Raw genomic sequence first — 17,452 nt, forward strand, 5'->3', positions numbered from 1 at the left:
TTAAAACATCAATAGGCTTACAAGCGTATAATGCATTAATGATCAAGAAATAAAACAGACAGGTGGGATACATACAGGGCTGAGAATGTATAACAAAACAAGAAACCTAAGCTGTTTCATTAATCTATCTTTCTATAAGCATTATCTGAATCAGAAAATGAAAAGTAATAATTAAACCATATTTTCACTAAATACTCTTGCAAGCACAGACCTGAGATCAAAGATTTGATTTTAATCCACAGTGTTAGGGAAGAACTGAAAATATTCTGAGCAAGATATCTACAGTTTATGAAAAATGTGGAAGAGGGGAAAAGATGAAAAAAAGATGTGATGATTACAGAAAAAATAAGAAAGAAGAAAAATTATATGGGGGAAGAAAGAAGACATGGAAATTGTAAAAGACGATGACTGGTTGTCTGGCTCCCAGTTTTACTATATTAGGATCCAGTAATGAACAGAAATGTAAAAGGAGAATGAGAAAAAGAACAGAAGACAGAAATAGTAGAGAGAAGAGGGACAAAGCACTACAGATCATATTGATCCTGGGACATGTGCCAGAGAATGATTTAAATACTAAGTAACATCTCACTCATTACAGTTTTAGACTAACCACTTGAAAAGGATATGAATGTACCAAAATCTTAATAGCTATTTTTCTAAGAGGATTGAAAGGAGTTAACATGTACAGGGCAGAGGTGGCACTGAATCGGAATATTGCCTTTCCTTTATTCAATACTATAAAGGTCTGGAAAAAGAAAAAGAGAATGAAAAATAGCATTTAGAAGATACCAGGTTACAAACCCTGAATCATTTTCATTTCATCATTAATCATATTTGGTCAATATGCTCTTTGATCATTGACACAAACCCCTTGTCCAATTCACATATTGTCCAGCCAGATAAACACAATAAAATGAATACTTGAATTATTAGTAATCCTGATAATTCTAGCTAGTAAACAGAGACAAGTATAAAAGCAGTGTAGGTAATATTTAAAGAACTAAATATACTTTTTGTATATACTTTTTGTACAGTATAATATACACACTGAGGTATGTGACTGCAACCAAAATGAGAGCCAGTAAAACTTCAATCCCTAAATCAAATAACCAGCATAAATTATCAAATCAAAGTAGTAAGACAAAAGTAACTCAAAGTGATCTAAGTTTCAATGAAATTAGGTGATCATGAAAATATGGAAATCAAGAGTGTCCAATAACCATATTTGAATATAACACTAATGTACTTTATTTTTGCTGTACTCTGAGGGTAATGTATCACACTGCTTTTCACCTATTGCTTGCGACACTTCTGTACCTTCAAATCTCTTTTCCTTGGCATACTTTACTTTCACCTAATACAGAATTCACTGTATTCACTGTATCCATGTATTTTCACTCTCTCCACAGTTTCAGCAATGACTCATATATATTACCAACACTTAAAAAAAGCATTTCTAAATGTAACAGTGATTTTAAAATTCAAGAAATAAAGAATAAAACCTGTAAGGTTTTTGTAAAAATTACTTTTATTCCCACACATCTGGGGAAATTCCTGTCTTTTCCATCATCTCTTCTTTCAACACATGGATGAAAGTTCATGCTTTTTGAAAGGAAGTGCATCCAGACAGCATTGTGGCAGTCCTAGTAAGCCCAAAGGGCACATGAGCCATGCAGACTTGGAACACTGCCAGCAGCCATGATCTGCCTCAACTGCAATCAGAGGGCAGCATTTGTCAGGATTATGCTCTACTATCTGAGCAGGTGTGGCAAATAGAGCAGCTGAAACCACAATGCCTCTCCCTGCCTGAAATAATAAATTATAAATTATAAAAATCAGTGCTTCCAAACTTAACATTTGCATTCTCCCATACTTAGTGATTCTCAAGCTGCACTTTGATCTTTTATTGTACAGGAGTCTGTAGCATGCTCTTTACTATGAAGATTTTTTTCAACTCTCTTACTATTAGTCCTGGAGTTAATGAAAACAGGACTTCTAATAATCAGAGTTCTACGTTTTCTGTTCCCTTTACTCTGACAAAACTTCTGATGAATTAGTATTTGTGTTATGCTGACTCACCAACTTACATTAAAAAATGAAAATGAATCCTGACCCAAAAAATGATGCTCAAAAATGTGCAGAGAACACTAAGAAAAACAATAAGAGAAATTATGATTGCAACATCCAGCTTGAAGTCTTGCTTCTCCTACTGGAAACCACAATGCTTTTGGAAAAGATCATGACAACTGCTATGCATTTCTCAATCAGGAACAAGCAATTCAGCAGGATTTTACTTCACATCCACACTTAATTGCACAATTACTCTTCTAGTTTTCAAAGCGTGATGATACATGCTATAAGTTTAGGATTTATGGCATTGAATTTAGATTTTTACTACTACAGAATGTGGAAAGAATTAAGGAGAGGAATCAGTACTTTGACCCAAATTCTATTTGCCTTCCAGACTTCAACAGGATAAATCACTTGAGTAAAGGGAGCAAAACACAATAATTAATTGAAAACCCTGTTTTCAAATTTAACTCATGATTCTCCATACATGAACTCAGTTTTAGAAATTCTGCAATGAACACTTAAGGCATAATTTTTTGAGCTGTTCTGCTTAGTTCTTCATGGTATGCCTATATTGCTATTGTTTCAACATATTGCTGATGAGGCATACCCCTAATTCCTGCTGGAAATATCTTCATTTGCATTTTTTCTCTTAGTCTGAGTTTGAATCATAACAATTCTTGGAGTTTTTCTTCACTTTTCTTTGAAGCAGTTTCTTCACTTTCATGGGTTTTGTTTTTTAATTCACTGGTTTGTGTTAGCTAGCTAGTTTCCACAGGAAAGAAAAGAAAGCAGGAGAAAAAATTATGAAAACAGAAAAAAAAATCATTTCTTCTTTACTATTAGAATAATGAGACTGCAATACATATGATGCCAAAATCAAAGGGACTGAAAATCTGGAGGAAACCCAAGGCCATCTGGAAATTACTCTAAAGTTCAACACCCTTGAGCTGGCCACAGCAGTTGTTATTACTTTAAAAAAAAAAAGAAAATATGTGGATTTAATATTTTTTGAATTAACATCTCCATAGTTTTTTTTAAATTATGTAACATTTTGTCAACACTCCAAGTGCAATTTCTACCTCCTCTTTATTTATGTCCCTCTTTTAAACACCTCCTCTTTGAAAACAATCATAGAACAAAATAGAACAGGATAAGAAATTTTTTTACACCCAGACTAAATTGGAGATATGATGCCTCTACAGTGTAAATATGAATCAGGATGACCATCATATCCTGAGAAATTACCTTTACATACTTCCTGTCCTTCCCAGTGACAGCAGAATGCAACCTAAACTTTCCCAGCAGTGAAGAAATCTAGAAGGAAGATGTGTAGCTACCTTTGAGATAGACTTCATATTGAAGACTTGCTCTTTTCACAACTATAATATAGCAATCAGTATTTGTTCTAAAGATAACCCGTGTTGCTACTTCAATTCTCCTGCATGTAAAACACTAAAAGTTATGGATTTTAATAAAATGCCAGGTTTATAACAAAAAAATTTTAGTGCATGTCTACTGACATATAAGGTCCCATAAACTTGCATTGCTAATTTCTGTTCTTAGAGTGGAGATTTCTGCCAATCACATCAGCTGTTGGGGGAAATATTATATGGAACACTCTAGGTCAAAAATAACAGAAATACTATGTCTTTGAAGGGTTCTTTGCTATTTATTCTTCTTAAAGTCTGATAGAAATATACAATACACTCACCTTCTTATTGATATAATATGGGTCCAGGTCTTCCAAGGGCTCGGACACCATTCCTGGAGGTATGTCACCGTAAATAAATGGCAGTGTCTTTCCTGCCTCCAAGTCACTGTTTGGTTTAGGGCCATCTTCATCATCATCATCTTTGCGTTCTTGTTTGGATTTTTTAGCTTTCTCTTCATTGATACGCTGTTCAATAGCTGCAAGTGATTCTCTTGTGAAATAGCGGAAGCTGTCAGGTCCTGGTGGTACCAGCACTGGTTGTGCCATCTTTCATCCTGTACCTCTTAATTACTGTTTAGCCTCTCTCATAAAAAAAGTGCTAAAAATACAAAAATAAAATAAAAACAGAAAAAAATTTAGAGCAACACAGCTACAAACAAAGTGAAGTAATATACCATCATAGAATTTTGTGTGGGGTGCCTTGTTAAATTATTATCCAAGAGAAGGCTGCAGTGAAATGAATTTTTAAATTTGTTTTTGTTTCAAGATAAACCATTTTCCTTTGCAGCTTGCCTCTTAGAGTTTTCTCAGAGGTATCAACTCTTAAAACATTTAGTTTAAAATTCACTTAGTACTTGCAATCAATATCTTGTCAATTCTACAGGCTGATAAAAAGTCACATACAATACAACAGCATATTTTGCCTTTATCAAGGGGTAATGTTATCCATTCCCATGAATAAAGTAGGAGATATTGTCCACTACATTGAGTGTGAGGAATCAACAATTCTGAAGTATTCGGTTCAGTGTTGAGGAGTGAGACTGCAGAACACGTAGTTCCTTATTATCCTTCAAGTTGCATCTTAGACCAGTCCTCTCTCTAGCTATATGGACCAGAAATTACTCTTAGAATCCTCTCTTGCCACATAAGGCCAGTTGAAAGCAGCACAAGATACTCCTTCTCTTTGAGTACAAATATGCTGCCTTTGCCAAACTGCCAGCTCAGGAAAGAAGGTTCAGGCATAAGCACCTGTATTCAGATCCCCTGCCTGGCAACACACTGTGCACTAGAAAAATTGCTGAATTAAACAAAACCAAATTTTAATCATTATATACTGCACTTAGCTATTTTATGTTTGTTATCACATCAATTGTACATATATTTCACAAATTTCATTAGCAAGAGCGGGACCCATCTCTTCTTAATGTCTCCAGGCAGTTCAGTTTAGAAAGAACAAGTGGAAAATATTCCAATGCAAATACTTTGATCTGAAATCGCAAGCAGGATATCTGCTATAGCCTACAAGAATTTTTCTCAAGCGTCCCTCTGAGTAAGTATATTAAAAATACAGCAAATGCAATAAAGTAACAAATTCTGAGTAAGACAATATACCCAGAAACAATTATTAGATTAAAATGATACAACAGTTTGAATACAATCAGCCTGATTCTATTTTAGTCTCCCTTAGCACATGTACTCCAGCACAGCCGCAACAAATTAATATTTTTGAAGGCTGTTAAATAAGCTGCAACATGATGCTTTCTCCTCCTTTTCAACCATATGCACACAGCCACTTACACCTACACAATCCATACACATCCTAACTCCTGCAGGTCTCCCTGTGAGCATGCTCCTCCACTGCAGGCAAATGCACCTGGTGCATTCTGTCATGGATGGTCTGTACCAAAGCTGCACTGACTACCAGCAACAGAAGGGTTCATTAGGAAAATGAAAGTGGTCCTGCAGCAGAATCCTGTTATATTTTATTTCTAGTTACAAAAGGAAAAAGAAGAAGCACAATACTGTTTTAATACTGCAGGAAACAATTAAAAATTCATTACCAGTGAAGAATCTTGCAGTTATGTGGGTTTGGAATGGCACCAGGGAAGACTGCAGTTAAAATTCCATCATGCCTTTTTTTTTTTTTTTTTTTTCCTTTCTTTCTTTTTTTTTTTTAATTCTCCTTTACAGACCACACCTAACTTCCTGCTGAAGGATCCTGGTTATTGAAGTAAAGTCTGGCATTTCCTGTGCGAGCCTACTAAGTGCTGTAACTCTTATTGCCAGTAGATGGTACTGATACGTACTCATAATTCTTCTCAGAAACGGTAAAGAATTTTTGCATGCTTGAACACTTGCTTAAACTGAGGACTCTTGGACTAAAATACATGGTTTTATATAACCAGTCAAATCTCAAGATTCTCAAAAATTCTTTTGAATACATAGCAGCTACTGCTGATGTGACCATAGCTGTTAAAACTGTGAAGGTGAGATAGAAAGAAAGTAGGAGGGATAGCACAGAAAGAGAAATAAAAAAATGAAGGTTACATAGGCAGAGTACAACCTAAGCAACTGCTGAAACTGTACTATCAGCAATCTGGATTATTTTAAACTATAGGTTGTGTAAATATTCTAAAATAAATGTACACAATATGTTCACTATGCATTCTTTCTAAATGCAGATTGGCCAGCAATGGGAGGGAAGGAGGGCACTCCTGAGTGTTCAGTGCAGCAGCAAGCTCCTGTACAAAAGTCATTTATTCTTGCTCCCTGCTGCAGCAGGTGGTTGGGAGCACTGTAAGCCACTCTGTGGCAAATCAGTGAAACACCCCCTTCGGGCACCACTCCACCAAAACACCATCCTACTTCTTTCCACTCTTCTGCTTGCTCTGTATTTTCCATGCTTACCAATTTTCATACTTTTTCCTCCTGCTGCACCAATAAAACTTTTTTATCTCCCTCCTACCTCACCATCAACCTTCTGCCCTTCCCTCCTTCTTTCACACATACACAAATCTCTTCCAAACTTTTCAAGCGAGACACACTGCTATACGTATGTCTATACGTTCAGATTATCTGGCAGTCATTTTCTCTCTGCTGTCTCCCTCAGCCATGAAGAGGACCAAAAAAAAGGTGTGGAAAGTAATAAAAAGTAAAAGGTTGGTCTAAAGTGAGAGCTGTTGGAGATGGAATTAATCAAGTGGCTGAAGAAACGTCACTGCTTTGAAAAAACAGACAGCAAAGAGAGGGGAAAAAATTGATAATGTTTTCCTTTTGTAATTGTGTGGAGAGAATGAAGAGTTTTTGACTTAGTCAAAATAAGTTTTTGAAATTTTCAGCAACTAAGAAAAAAATCTGCCAAATGAGAACTATAATTGAACCACATCAAACGTATTGATTTTGTTTAGATTCATTTAAAAATTATACAATATTTTAAAATTTTAAAATAATATAAAAGCCTTTTTAGAAAAATGTTTCTTTTCATTCAATAGGGTTTTCTATTTTCACAGATGATTCAAAGAAACCAACAAAAAGTCTACAAATGTAACCAATTTTTTTGGTTAAGAAGCTTTGGATGAAAACTTCTGGCTGGCCCTAATTAGGACTACAGTTTACTCGGGGCTGTTCTGAGGTCTCAAAATAAGAGGATTGTGAGACAGCACAGATCCACAGGAGGAGTAGAGAAGCTTCTAACTTCAAAAGTATTTTGATTATTTATTTGTATGGATAGGCAACTGCTTATGTATGAAAGTTATAGTAAATCATGTGCCTGAAAAGCTGGGGTAATTCACACAACGTGGAAAAGAAGCTTCATTCTTCCATTAACAGTATATTAAATTAAAGCATCTGATTATTTGTTTCTTACTGTAAGGGTCTGAATTTACCAGAAATCCCATTTTGATTTCCATCAGTGCTATACAATCTATATGCACAGTGTTAGGAAGGACAGTGAAAATAGAAGACAAAAAGGAAATAGCCAGGGGACATTGTATCCCATTGCTTCAGAGGCTTGGGTCTACAGTCTTACCAGGCTCTAAGGAAAATGAACATGTATTTTAGAGAGACAGACTAGACAGGAAATGCAGTATCAGCTTTGCAGTCTAAAAGACAAATATATACACTTCTAAAAAGGAGACAACAGTAATACATCTAGAGAAGCTTGCAACAATCCTTAAAATACATTACATACTACAGATAGCCATAGTAAATGTAACTGATGAAATTATTAGAGATAGAAAGGGAAAATTATTAAATCAAATAGCAAATATCAATGAAAGCCCAATCCAACATAGATTATGATTAAGAACTATTGTGCGACTGTGGTAAAAACTTACCTAAAACATAAACACGGAATAAGAACGGCAATTCCGGTAATAAGTCATTCCAACTGCTGTCTAGCTTCCCACCTACAGCCATGGGAACATTTTATGAACAATTTCATCACTGATGGTATCCATCTTCCCTCTACTGTGGCATGTGTGAAAGCTTGAAGTGGACTTTGTAATTTAATTTAAAACACAAGGTCCACAGAGAGGGTAGAGATGAAGACGTGTTTAGTGTCATATGTAAAGAAACTCTACATGAGGGTTAATGATTTTTGGCAGGACAGACCCAAGAGAAACCTCCAAATCTTTTCCTAACATCCTAGGAGCTCTCATTTACTGACAATCCTGATTAATAAAATTAGAAGGAAAACAGATAACCATTTCTTCCTCAGAAATGTGTAAAAACTGTCTTTGTTCAATGGCAAAGTGAAGCATTAAAATGCACAACTGGCAACTTGCCATCATTCTCTGTGGTTCTGTGATCGTTTTACTCTCCAGCTGTGTGTCCCTGTACTATTAGATTGTCCCTAATTGAATGACTTTTCATTTATAGTTCTGAATTTCATCTTGTTCCAGTAACACCAGTCATCAAGCTCATCTAGTCCTTTCTGTATAATAGCTTGCTCAGTCTTTGACAATGCCTTATGACTTTGTGATAGGAGCAAATTGCATTGGCATATTTCCATTTCTTTCTGAAACAATAAATTAAAATTTAAATAATATCTGTCCCAAAACTAAAACAGTGGCAAGCAACTTCAACCAAAGTTTAGGTTAATGTGATACTTGCTGTAGTTTGCAAAATACGTTACTATTACTCTAAGACCCTTAATCTTAAAACACAAACAACCAGTAAGTTTATGCTCTAAAATTAAATAGTATTTTAGTTAAAAGAGCAAAAGAGACCTATGAGGAGCTTTTTCTTCTTGTAAATAGTATCCATTTAATCAAATACATTGAATCTAAAGAATTCCTGTCACCTCTTCCTCCCATGATACTTACAATACTTACAATACTTACTATACTACTAAATTAATCATGGTGATCTAGGTGACTGAAAAACATGTTTGCTAGCTTTGAGATGACATGAAACTGGGAGGGCTACAAGTAAACAGAAGGATAGTATTAGAATTTAAAATGTCCTAACAAACAACAAAATGGGCTCAAAAAGTGATGCAATTCAAGATATTTAAGTTCTACTTTATACTTAGACAATATGGAAATAATTCAGACCACAGAAGTAAAACATCCAAGGAAATGCAGGATCCAAGAGATCCTACATTTGAAAGCTTCCAAGGAGATGTAGGATTTGAGCTCTTTCTGTCTTAATTTTACACTGAAAAGATTGATAGTAGATGTGACTGTCTTTATATGTCCAAAAAGCTCTTCTAAGGAAGAGCTTATCTAGCATACAGATAAACGGGTTGTGGCATAAACTGCAGCAAGAGGGTTTGTCAGGAAAACTTTTCACCAGTGAAAAAAAGGGAATTAACAGAGTAGACATATGGCAATCTTTCAAGCACTTTAAGAAAAGCTAGACCTTGGAAGAAAAGGATCAGTGATGTGTGAGTTTTGCAGCAAAATTGACCAGGATGAGAATCAAGAAACTTGTAACAGGACTTCATTGTTTTAGGGTCTTAATAAGTGTATGTTTCTCATTTATTTGTGCTGCTTTATCTGTTATGTTTCTCCCCAGGCCTCAAGGAAGCTGTCAGCACGCCATGGAGCTGCATGAAAGATTACATAACATGGATTGCCCTGTTGCAAGGTGGAAGGTTTAGAGCTGGTATAGTACCTCTGCTAAGATTTATGTTTTTAGTGCTCCACTTCTGAAATTAGACAGCAAATAAACATCAGTTTTCCTGTGCTTGGGGCTTGTGTGTTACATATAATGCTACACTGTCTGTTCAGTAGCCATAGCTGAGACAGAGGTCCCTTCATACAATATTGATGTACTGAATTTTGCACTTTGAACAGTAGGTGTTCCTGCAAAACAAATCTTTCCAAATGGCTCTTAGAAGAGCTATTTAAAAATACAGCTTCCTACACATTTTCCAACATTTTAGATGGATGTATAACTAGCAAGTCACCTTTGAAAAATGCAGTTACTTGAAACCTTAAGCCAACATGAGACAGTTCTGTCAGAAAGGACAACTGCATTTTCCACCCACTCTTACCCTGCTCATTTCCCACTGTGTTGGCCTGAGCATTTCTGCACCTCTGCATTTTAACCAGATCAGCTCACTAGTGTGGCTGAAAACTGTAAATAACTGGGCAGATTTCAGGAAGATCAAAGAGCTTATCCACCACACTTAAGAAAACAAATTAGGAGTCTTAATGTCTCAAGATGTCCTCGCACTTTGGAGTGAAAAGCTGACTGCCTTTAGTGTCTTTCAAATTGTAGTGCTTCCCTTAATGCAAGCTCAAAAGGCTTAAGGCACCAGAGTATGAATGAATGAATCTCCAGAACTTCAACAATGGACCAGAAAAGGGTTCTAACAACTCTTAGGGCACTAGTCAACAAATATTGGCACAGATGCAGTAGCTGGTGCAGAACCCAGCATAAGTAGAATAAAAAGGTAAAAAGGCTTATTAAAATGCCTAAATGCTAGCAAATCTAAAGATGAAATTAAGCTACCACTCAGTTACAGCAGCCTCAGGATTGCTCTTCCAAGATCAGAAGGATCACCTTCACCTGTTTCCTTTCAACATGGACATCAGGACAGTGTTTTAAGAAAAATGTGCTGCAAAGATCATATAATGTGAAAACAGATATACAAAGATCCATATTGGGAAAGTTTGGGGGTCCTTCAAATCAGTTTTCTTACTCTCTTTAAAACTTACTGCAGTGGGCTCTTCTTAAATCAATCTTTGCCCTGATACACATAGTGAGAAACTGTCCCCACAAGTAGAGTCTTGTGTGTCAGGGTAGAGATATATCCATTTTTAGTGTGTTTGTGTGGGGAGAGTGAATATACAATTCAAAGATGTAATGATAACAGAAGTGCCATATGTATGGGATGAGCTAGATATTTCCAGATGCCTGAATAGGAGAATGTGCTGACTACTTATGGTGTTAATAAAACATGCTGTGATTTCTTTCCTGACAAACCAGAACTCAGAATTTAGCATTCCCAGTAATGGGCATTATGCAAAGATGTTTAGAATGAAATCTCCAATTAATCTTAGTTAGAGCATGGCTACAGAAAATTCATATATAATTTATATCCTTCTGTTTACAAGGCACCAGGTAGATGGGAGATTCTAACATCCCCCAAACATCTGTCTAGAAGTTTTGGATTAACAACATAAATAATGATTCTGAACGTACTGACAAATTACTGTGGGAAGTACTCTGTGATTCCACTTTTATAGCCTCTTGCCGTCTTCTGCTGCAAACACAACCTACGAATAAGACTGTGCCTCTTCAGTTATCGCTTACGTAAGCCCAGGTCAGACTCTGACAGGGAAGCCGAGCCAAGCTTCCCTCGAGTCAGGGACAAAGGGCCACGGACCGAGCCCTCCATCTCCACGAACTGCTGCGAGCAGCATCCACTTCCACGCAAAACATTTCCAGCCGCTCCGCGTAACCTGGCAGGGCCCACAGCCGCCAGGGCGGGCGCTGCGGCGAGCCGGGAGAGGCGGGACAAGGCAGGCACCGAGGCAGGGCACTGAGGCAGGGGAGCAGGGCGGAGCCCGCCCGCCGACACCGCCCAGCCCGCCCCGCCGCCGGCGCCGCAGGTGCGGCAGCCCGGCCGCCGCCCCGAGCCTCGGCAACCCCCGGTTGCCCCGGGGAGGGAAGACGGGGCGGGTAGCCCGGTGTCGCTGGAAGCGACAGGCCCGAGTGAAAAGCCGTGCAAAGGCGGCTGGGGAGGTGGCCAGGGAGTGCCGGGCTCCGCAATGGCGCGGCGCCCAGGGGAGGTTGCCAAGCAACGGTCCGGCGGCTGCGGCACCGCGCTGCGCAGGGGGAGCGCCGCCGCCCGCGGGCCTCCGACACTCCGCAAAGCCGGCCCTGACACACGGCCCGCTCCGCACGGACAGCTGCCCTGGCAGCCTCGGCCGGGCCCGGCCGCACGGCAGGAGCAGGAGGGGCGGGAAGGAGCAGGTGTCTGGGGCAGAGAACGGCAGGAGGGGCAGAAGGGAAGGGGGTTGCTGAGGAGGAGCCCGCCCTTCAGAGCCACCGGGCGAGCTCCCTGCCCGATGTCCCAAGAGCTGAGCAGGGACGGAGCCAAATTCAGGGTTTACCATCAGGGCGGGAAGAAACCGGGGGATCACCGTCCCTCCCTCAGTTAAATTTGTGTACCGTCTGTGCTGGATACAGAGTCAGCCATGCTGCCTACTGCCTGCAGCCAGCCAATTCCCCTGCTCCGGGTGGGCGGGTGTGTTGTGGGGCTTTTTTAAATAGGAGACGGTGACTGTAAAACCATAGAAACGGGCCTGGGGAGTGGGGTGCTGGGACCGTTTTTACATCATCTCCACTCATTTCAAGCTGTTGGTATATTTTTGATTAAAAATTAACCTCATCCACTACATGCCAAAACCTCTGAGTTTTGACTTTGTGAGAGGGGGTGCATGTCCAATTTGTAACTTTGGAAAATAAACAAAGAAAACCTGGATCTAAACGGAGCATTTTCTAAACAGGCTTGCATTTGCAAAGATAGCTGACTAGTGACAAACACAACTGCCTCTTGAGAAACTTCCAAACCCAAAACACAATAGGCAGAGAAAGCATGAGGGCCATCCCACACGGGGGAAACAAATATCTCCATGGATAACAGATGAGAATTTCCCCCCCGGGAACTGCACTGACGCTGACAGGCTCCCTGCAGCTGCACAGCACCAGCTGCCAAGGGGATCCTGCAGGAGTTAATGCAGCTTGAAAGAAGCATTAACTCCCTGGATATCAACCTTCAAGGGCAGGATGCCACAAAATGTTTCCTCATGAGCACTACTCATGCCCCTACTATGTTGCTGCACCTGGAAACATATCAAGGTCTCTAAAGGAGTTAGAATCACATACACAAATAAGCACAACTACAAAAAAGCGTAACTACTCAGCACAACTTCCTTTCTCATGTGTGGTCCCCACCAGATTCCCTTTGCCACTGGAATGAAGAGTTGGCTTTGTTTCAGTAAAGTGCCACTTCAAATAAACCAGAAGCAAAGTGGTTTCAGTGATTCTGGAAATTAAGTCACAGATGAGGTCCCATATTAGCTTTTAAATATTCTTTCAGTCTCATGATGGTTTATGGTTAGCAGTTCTTGCTATATCCTTAGGGACAGAGAGCAGATGGGTCCAAGCCAGCTACTAGTTACAGGTTGTGATGTCTCATGCTAATTGCAGATGGGGCTGACGGTGCTGTTTACTACCGAGGTACTTGACATTGACCTGTCCAGTTTTCCTTTTATTTTTTTTCTTCCCCCTTCCAGCTGGATTATGCTTATCTTGAAGTGATGGGGCTAAAATTTTAAATTTTGCCTCAGACCAATTTTTTGGGGGAAGCTTCTACTCAAATGAAATGATTTCTAAGAAAAAGGCTACTTATATGTATTTACCCTTCAAATTTTATAGCTGCCAATGTTCAAAGCATGAATAAGTCACATTCTGAATTTGGGACTTTTTCTTTTGGAATGGTATCTATAATACTTGTCTAGAGTTGAAAAATGCTGAAAAATTAGGATGCATGTATTTTAAAGAACACTCCAGAGACCTAAAGGTGTGAATTACAGAGATAATGCATTTTTCTGCTAATGTTTCATTGTCCATCTGAGGGGATTTTCCTTCAAATGAAGTCTGTCTTTGTGGACTCTGCTGACCCAGGAGTGGGAATGCTTTCATCTTTTTGTTCTCAATCATTTTGTATGTTGGTTATTAAAGAAATCAAACAAACAAACAAACAAAACCACAAAAACCCAACAAACAAACAAAATTACCCCATAAAAACCCAGAAGGAAATATAGAAGGAAAATGGGGCATTTAGGAAAAAAGGAAGACATATCTCAGACTGAAGACCAGCAGCATAAGAAACCTCCAGGGAAATGATATGTGTAAGAACTGTCTGCCTGGATAAAGCAACAGTCTCAAAACTGGCTGCAGTAGTCCTGCAGGCTGGTTAGAGAGACATGAAAAACTGAAAAGGCTTGTAGATTATTATGGTAAAGAAATTAATCTATGTTGATCAATTTGAAATCAAAGGAGACCAGACTGGGGAACCAGTCAAGGAAAAGGGAAGCAGGAAAGGCAGTATAATGGAGCAAGCAGAGATAGGAGAAAGCAAAAAAGCTTGGGATGAATGGGCAAGAGAGGGAATAAAAACCTGAGATAACTGGAAGGATGGACAAAAATATGTGAAAAGGAGTTTATAAGCATGACAAGTTAAGAACTCTGTGAAGTATGGGTAAACATGTATTCAATAACTCATTCATATGTGCATCAATATGGCCTCCCTAAATTTTTTTATGAACACTCCAATAAAAAGCACTATTACTGTAGGAAGAAGGACTGAAATGCCAGCATAGAATTGAGATCTGCTTTAGTTTTGGTGCATTTGTCAGTAGATACTGTAATGCAATGTTCACTGTCTGATGTAGTATACAATATGGATGAGCTCTTAAAAGCAGTGAGATTTGTTTTGGAGGAGACTTCCTTGATTTGGTGCTGCACAGGGATGGGGAGAAGTGGCTAGTGGGAAAGGGAAAAGAAGGATGGTAATTATGTCCTTCATGCAAGGTCTGTATACTGTCTTGGAGAACTGGCCATGCCACAAGTAGGGTTTGCTTTCTCTGGCATCGGACGCCTGTATCTACTGGCATCTCTGTCTAAGCCAATCTGAACTCCTTTTGTATTTCTGGAGAAAAATAGGTCCTGTAAAAGACAATTCTCCTGACCTATTTCAGATATCTACCTTAAAATGAAGTAGCTTGTGCCCTAGAAGTGCCTGTCTCTCTGGACTGACTAGAAGGGGCAAGAGTTGAGTACTCAGTACTGCCCGATGGCAGGCAATTTACTCAAACTGTTGTCTTCACAGGTGGCTAAAAATCATATGTGTGACTTCTAGAATGTAAAGATACCCTTAATTCAATGTTCCACAATTGATTGCTTGATTCTGCCACTTACTAGCATACTTTCAATGTGATTTTTTAAAACGTGAACTATTTAGTGGATCCTTTTACTTCCACATCTCCTTACTAAATATCAGCCACTTATTTTGCACCTATTACCATTTTTCACATTCTGTGTTTTAAGTAGAAGACTCACGTGTGGTTTGGGAACCAGAATGACTTAGGAAAATATATGGGGTCTATGTTCTAATACTCATTGACAGAGACATGGGGAGAATTGAATATTACTCAACAATTTGTATTAATTACTGTAATTTTAATAGTTATTATGTATTATAGTTCTGCCAACTTTCCAAAGCTTCACACTACAGGCATCTCTACAGCTGAGTAACTGTGTATTTTAAATGAAGATGTCAGCAGTGGGAGACACCTAAGGCTGGATGTACACTCAAAATTTAGCAACCAAAAGGGAAAAATTAAACCAAAAAGCATGAAATTAGATCCTATGATGAGTAATATGGTCGTTGATTTGTGCAGAACACAGCCAAATGGTTATACAGGATTTCCCAGACCATCATACAGGAACTGTTAGAAAGCTTTAGAGCTGCACCTTCATCCCCTCCACGTCCCACGCAAAAGCAGAGAGCAAATATCATCACTACTCCCTGGTGACCTGACCAGCAAGTTTGTTTCCCTGGGTAATGAAAAGCTCCGTCAGATATATAACATTAGAAAGCATTAAACAAGTCTCTATTAAATTTAGAAGATTTTTTTTTATCTGAAAGGAAACAGAGTAGTTAATTGGCCCACAATTAAATAAAAATGCCATTAAAAAATCCTGAAACAGTTTGCCAGGCTCAATTTCTGTTTGCCTTTTATAGTGTTCTCAAAACCTGTGATATCAAGACATAAACTGAGAATATTCCGAACTATGAAAACCTCTTTATGGATCAATTTATCCTGAGGGACAAAGTGCCTATGGCTGACACATGCAGTTAAGTAAGAGCAGGAAAGTAGTATCACTATTGCATCAAGAAACTTGAAAGGCCTGAGGGAGCAATGCAGATTCATAAGTGTAGGATCAGAAGAGATGTTTGTAAGTGTTTATTCTGACATTCTGCCCAATGTGGATTATACCAGTCCCCTGATTTTAAAAGAGTCTCAGCTGAAACACACCAAATTAATGAGAAACCCTTAGTAAGTTACCTTATAGCAAAATATTACTGCAATAACATGGGTGCCCTGTTTTATACTTGGACATCACTTTCCTGGGTAGTGATGTTAGGAAAAACAGAAGTGGAACAAAAGTATGGAAATGTGTCAGAAATAGAAAGCTGAATACATATGTCATATATCTGCCCAAAACTCATTTTTTATAGCTCCAGATTGTTTTCATAAGAGGAACAAAACAATTAACAGCTTTGAAGTTCAGTCACTTTCTTTAAAAATGCAGATCCAGTTTCAAGGTAACTTAAAGAAGAGTGGAGGTTTATTCATTATAATATTTTATAACTATGGGGAAAAGAAGGATCACTGAGGACAATTACAAAATTCTAGGCTAAAATGCAACTGCAGCCAATTGTAACAGGACTGTTTGGAAGTGAAATTTGTTCAGTGAAGCTTGATAAGTTTTTTCCAGTTCAAAATAATTTCCAAAGTGTAAGGTTTTTTTTTTATATACTCCATTTACATTTGTTGGTATGTGTGAATAAAACAACAGAGCAGATGTTGAAAACCTCCTCAGGAGAGTTTTTCCATTGCCAGTACATTTGAGCCAGCAAAACAGGTTCTGATTAGAGGGAATACAGGAGCTCCCCAAAGAGTTCTTAGAAGCATTCCTTGCTCACAGTGTCACCTGCAACTTGGAACTGTACCACTGCAAGGTCATTTTCCCACAGGAGCCGTGCACGCCACGCTGCTTATTTCCATACAGAAACATGGATATACATGTCAATATTTCCTTTACAGTGTATTCAACTTTTTTTTCATATAAACTCAATTTGTATACCCTTCTAAATTTTCTCTTTCCCACACCCTACATTTGACTGCTTCTTGCCCATCAGTCACTCTTCTCTAGGTTCCCAGATGATATTTCTTCTTCTTACCACAATTCCAGAGCCTTTTGCCCATCCTCAGAATATTTATACCAGCTCACCAGCTCACTCCATTTCTGCATCATATCTTTCATCTTTCTCACTAAGGACAGATTATTTTGAGAATGTGTGAATCCATGAACTAATTTGGAAGTGAGGTCAATACTGAGAAAAGCTATATACAGTAAATTCACGAATACAAGCCGCACTGAGTATAAGCCGCATCTCTGGGTGTTGGCAAATATTTCGGTTTTTGTCCATAGATAAGCCGCACACGAATATAAGCCGCTCTGTCGTTCGCAGCGAGGACCCGCGTGCAATTAGTAACAGAACCGCGGGAGGGCGGGGTTTACTGGCTGAGCTAAGGCTGTGCAGGCTCGGCCCGCTAGGGGCTGCTGACGGGGCCAGGTGGCCCAGCCCGGTGCTGCCGCTCGGGGCCGGCCGCCGCTGCCACTGGGCTCGGTCACCCC

At 38.9% G+C, this 17,452-nt stretch overlaps 1 protein-coding gene across 1 annotated transcript in view; it reads right to left on the reverse strand.

Annotated features, from left to right (window-relative positions):
- The window catches only part of SCN2A (sodium voltage-gated channel alpha subunit 2), a 75,690-nt gene that overhangs the window by 50,781 nt on the left and 7,457 nt on the right, over positions 1-17,452 (reverse strand). Inside the window, 2 exon segments of the mRNA XM_033064300.2 lie at positions 627-745; positions 3,785-4,103. Coding sequence (XP_032920191.1) covers positions 627-745; positions 3,785-4,051 — 386 coding nt within the window. The 5' untranslated portion in view covers positions 4,052-4,103.

This window comes from Catharus ustulatus, chromosome 7 (assembly GCF_009819885.2).
Source record: "Catharus ustulatus isolate bCatUst1 chromosome 7, bCatUst1.pri.v2, whole genome shotgun sequence".
Lineage (NCBI taxonomy): Eukaryota > Metazoa > Chordata > Aves > Passeriformes > Turdidae > Catharus > Catharus ustulatus.